The 5,000-nt window shown below is 51.3% G+C and overlaps 1 protein-coding gene across 2 annotated transcripts in view; it reads left to right on the plus strand.

Moving 5' to 3' along the window:
* Positions 1 to 5,000, plus strand: part of fuss (SKI family transcriptional corepressor fussel) — a 67,453-nt gene that overhangs the window by 31,513 nt on the left and 30,940 nt on the right. The window contains exons 4-7 of one of the 2 annotated variants that reach the window (XM_086545454.1): positions 722 to 846; positions 2,204 to 2,350; positions 2,742 to 2,994; positions 4,323 to 5,000. The exon at positions 4,323 to 5,000 is cut by the window's right edge and continues 369 nt beyond it. In XM_086545454.1, coding sequence (XP_086401580.1) covers positions 722 to 846; positions 2,204 to 2,350; positions 2,742 to 2,994; positions 4,323 to 5,000 — 1,203 coding nt within the window. The remainder of the gene's footprint in view (positions 1 to 721; positions 847 to 2,203; positions 2,351 to 2,741; positions 2,995 to 4,322) is intronic. The other variant, XM_086545455.1, reaches the window with a different exon arrangement.

Genomic DNA, 5,000 nt, shown 5'->3' on the forward strand with positions numbered 1-5,000 from the left:
TTATAGCAATGATAATTAAAAGATTAATATTGATAATAATGATGATAATTATAATAATTATAATGATAATAACAAAGACAATGATGATAATCTTAAGAGTTTCAAAAGAGCGTGTATGATCACATGAGGTAATAATAATATTGAAAATGATAGCGAAGAGGAACACTATATCATTATAAAAGCTAATTATGTAAACAAAGCGATAAAAAAACATGATGAATATGATAAGCATTGCACCATAAGAGTTTATTATTGTTTATCTGATTAAGATAAAAAAGGGTTCCATTATGAGTATATTGTTATGCATAATACCTGTGGTGTGTGTGTTTGTGAGAGAGATAGAGACAATGTGTGTGAGAAAGAGAGAGAGATAGCGTGTGTGTTAGTGAGTGTGTGTGTGTGTGTGTGTGTGTGTGTGTGTGTGTGTGTGTGTGTGTGTGTGTGTTTGAGAGAGAGAGAGAGAGAGTGTGTGTGTGTGTGTGTGTGTGTGTGTGTGTGTGTGTGTGTTTGAGAGAGAGAGAGAGAGTGTGTGTGTGTGTGTGTATGTGTGTGTGCGCGTGTGTGTGTGTGTCTGTATGTGTCTGCATACTTATGTATATCTATGTGTGTCTATGTCTGTGTTTATACCCACCAAGTTTAATAAACTCGCCACGCACTGTCCCCCTGTCAGTCGCCACTTATCCTTACAGAGCGTGACCACAATTTCCCCTTCTATTCCAAGCAGGAGTTCAGCTACAACGAGATTCACAACCGTCGAGTGGCGCTGGGCATCACCTGTGTTCAATGCACACCTGTTCAACTCGAGATCCTGAGGCGTGCAGGTGCTATGCCCATTTCATCGCGGAGGTCAGTTATAAGAGTGTACATGTAGTGTTGTATTTGCTTTTATACATGTGTTGCTGAGGTCAGTTTATTCGAGTCTTTGCTGATTATGGATATATACGTAGGTGGATATGAAATAGTAAATAGTAATAATGTTTCTGGTGATTACGAATGGATGGATGAGTTGGTGGGTGATTCTTGTAAAAGGACAGTAAATTCTATCTATAGTTGATTTTCATCCGCCAAAATTTAGCTATACTACGATATTGATTTGTGCATACTTAACACCATCTTCCTTCCTCCCTCATCACCCTTCGTTACCCCATCACCCTCCCTTCACTTTCTCCCAATCCCTTCACCTTTTCCCTTTCATCCCCTTGGAACCCCTCTTTCCCTTCTCCCCCTTCACCCCCACCTATTCACCCATCCTCTTCCTCATCACCTACCTCACACTCCCCACCACCCTCCTTCACCTTCCCTCACTTTCCCTCACACTCTATCCCCGTCCTCACTTTTCCTCACCCTTCCTTCACCTTCCCCCTTCCCTCTGCCCTCCCCTTCACCCCCTCCCTCTCCCCTCCCCTTCACCCCTTCCCTCTCCCCTCCCCTTCACCCCCTCTCTCTCCCCTCCCTTCCACCCTCCCTCTCCCCTCCCCTTCACCCCCTCCCTCTCCCCTCCCCTTCACCCCTCTCCTCCACCCCGCCCCTTCACCCCCTCCCTCTCCCCTCCCCTTCACTCCCTCCCTCTCCCCTCCCCTTCACCCCCTCTCCTCCACCCCGCCCCTTCACCCCCTCCCTCTCCCCTCCCCTTCACCCCCTCCCTCTCCCCTCCCCTTCACCCCCTCCCTCTCCCCTCCCCTTCACCCCCTCCCTCTCCCCTCCCCTTCCCCCCCTCCCCCTCCCCCCCCCTTCCCCCCCTCCCTCTCCCCTCCCCTTCACCCCCTCCCTCTCCCCTCCCCTTCACCCCCTCCCTCTCCCCTCCCCTTCACCCCCTCCCTCTCCCCTCCCCTTCACCCCCTCCCTCTCCCCTCCCCTTCACCCCCTCCCTCTCCCTTCCCCTTCACCCCCTCCCTCTCCCCTCCCTTCCACCCTCCGTCACCCCCTCTGCTCCCCCTCTCCTCCACCCCACCCCACCTCCCTCTCCCCTCCCCTTCCCCCCCTCCCCCCCCCCGCCCCTCCTCCGCTCCCTCTCCCCTCCCCTTCACCCCCTCCCTCTCCCCTCCCTTCCACCCTCCGTCACCCCCTCTCCTCCCCCTCTCCTCCACCCCACCCCACCTCCGCTCCCCTTCACCCCCTCCCTCTCCCCTCCCTTCCACCCTCCTTTACCCCCTTCCACCCTCCGTCACCCCACCCCACCTCCGCTCCCAACCCACTCCTATAGGTGCGGCATGATCACCAAGCGGGAAGCGGAGAGACTCTGCAAGTCCTTCCTGGGAGACAACTCGCCGCCGAAGCTACCGGAGAATTTCGCCTTCGATGTGATGCATCAGTGCGCGTGGGGTTGCAGAGGATCCTTCGTGCCCTCCAGGTACGGGCGGGCGGGGGAAAGGGTGGGGGTGGAGGGGGGGCTCCTTCGTGCCCTCCAGGTACGGGTGGGTGGGGGAAAGGGTGGGGGAAAGGGTGGGGGTGGAGGGGGGGGGTGATGGAGGATGGGGGAGGGGGGAAGAGTGTGTGTGTGTGTGTGTGTGTGTGGGTGTGGGTGTGGGTGTGTGGGTGTTCGTGGGTTAATACACTGGGAGAAAGATAAAAATATAAAGAGGAAGAGAGTGAGAGGAAGAGAGAGAGAATGACAGAAACAGAGAGAGAAAAAAGTAAGATAAGCAAAACACACAACCAACCATTCAAGCAATATGAAACAAAACCCACGATCAACCGCCCACCGCAGATGACCCACCTTTTCCCCAACCCATATTCCGTAGATACAACTCCTCCCGCGCCAAGTGTATCAAGTGTCTCTACTGCGCCATGTTCTTCAGCCCTAACAAGTTCGTGTTCCACTCCCACCGGCTCTCCGACAGCAAATACGTTCAACCCGACGCCGCCAACTTCAACTCGTGGCGTCGGCACATCCGCCTGTCGGGGGAACCGCCCATCGAGGTGCAACATGCGTGGGAGGACGTGAAGGCGATGTTCAACGGCGGCACGAGGAAGAGGCTCATGGCGGCGAACAGTGTAAGATTTCTTAGCCTTTTTGGTTTGCAATGTGGAGGTCGATGGAGTTTTTTTTTTTTTTTTTTTTTTTTTTTTTCTCCTTTGTTTTTTGTATGTTTTTTTTTCTCATTTTTGAGTGATGGGATTTGCTTCCTTTTATCTAATTCGTTTTTCATTTGTTTTGTTTTTTTGATTGTGTGTATGTGTGTGTGTGTGTGTGTGTGTGTGTGTGTTTGCGTATGCGTATGCGTACGTGCGTATGTGTGTTTGTGTATTTTGAGACAATATCTGGTCATGTGTTTGGATGATTTATTACTCTGTTTTCTTTTGCTTTACATATTTACTTCGATTACCGCCCATGTACTTACAATTGTAAATTAAAAGCCCGAAGGAGAACAGAAGCGATATCATTTTTTTCTTTAACGCTCAACTAGAAAAGAACAGAAAAAATCTGCGGGGTTGCTTATTCTTCACACAAGACCTCACAAACACATTCTTACCCGCAAGATCCATAAGCATACCGTGAGAGCGAGAAACTATAACCAAACAAACGCCATAAGTTATAAACGGATTGCCTTCACACCATAACAGTATGGATACAAAAAAAATGTCTATAACAAATCGCTATATAAACATAACATGAAGAGTTATATAGGACCCCAAAATGGAAATCGCTGAATTAATCATCATTTTATTTATAGCCTCTTCTGTAACAATAACTGCCTTGATATACATGCGTTAAATTTTATTGTCGTTATCAGGAGATGTATGAGCTGTTATGTAGCAGAGGTTAAAACACCATTGGCAATAAATTCAAGAAAGCTGTATAATAACTTGGATGTATATCGTCCATGGAAATAGATTTACTGGAATGTTTTAGGTGAATGAATCATTCATTGTTTGGTGATTGAAGTTTGTTGTATAAGTTTTGGTAGAAATTGAGAGTCCTATATGTTCTTTTTTATAATTTGGATAATAAGGCATCCAGGTTTAATTAGAGAAAATCTTGCTGATATGTTTCATTGAGTAATAGTTCAGATGGTACGACATTTTGGCGTTATTTAGGTATTTTCAGGCATACTTACTTAATATTGCCTTTATTTGCAACTTACCTGAAAATTGGTTTTGTATATGAATATTATCTTATCATTATCGAAAACTGATGCTAAAAAGATAATGCTTTTGAATCGTAAGATATCAACCAAGTGACAGAAAACCCGCCCAGATTTTTTCTCTAAATCTAAATCAAAAGTCGCCTCTGCCACGCGAGCGTCGAGAGCGCTTCCGTCCTCCTTCGGGCGCGGTGTGTGTGACATAGCGTAAGCACTAAGGCCCGCCCCCTCATGCAGTATGTGAGGCCCCGTGGTGTCCCTCAGCAGGGTGCAGGATCCCGAGTGCCCAAGTCCCCTCGCCTCGAGACGCCCCTCTCGGAGCCGCCCGCCTTCGCCCCGCCAGCGCTCAAGGCCGTGGGCGGAGACCTGCCCTACCCGCCGCCCTACCTCGCTCCTCTCCCGCCGCCGTACCCCGCCCACCACAAGGATGCCCGACAGACCTTCGTGGACTACTTGTGGGGGTCCCGGGGGTCGCTGCCCCCCCTCGGCCTGCCCTACCCCCTGGCAGCGTGGCCCCGCCGCCCCCTCCCTAGCTTCCCTCCCCTGCCCCTCACCGACCCCAGACCCGACCCTGCCCCCGACGCCCGCCCGGCCGACCCCGAGGCGCCGGGTCTCAGGCCCGCCCACCTCTCTGCCTTCACTCCCGTGGCCCGCACCTCTCCCACGCCCACGCTGGGCGGCGACCGCGACGGGGGGGCGCCGCTGCCCGACTCCAGCAGACACTCGGACGACGAGACGGTGGACATCGAGGCCACGGACGACGAGAGCGACTCCAAGAACGACATGCACAGGACGGACGCCTACAAGCCCGACGCCTACAAGCCCGACGCCTACAAGCCCGAGAGCTTCAAGGTAGACTCGTTCAAGGCCGACTCGTTCAAGATGGAGAGCTACAAGGGCGACGCCTACAAGCCC

The sequence above is a fragment of the Penaeus japonicus genome, unplaced genomic scaffold (assembly GCF_977035675.1).
Source record: "Penaeus japonicus unplaced genomic scaffold, GWHDUDI00000001_assembly GWHDUDI00000016, whole genome shotgun sequence".
In the NCBI taxonomy this organism is placed as follows: Eukaryota; Metazoa; Arthropoda; class Malacostraca; order Decapoda; family Penaeidae; genus Penaeus; species Penaeus japonicus.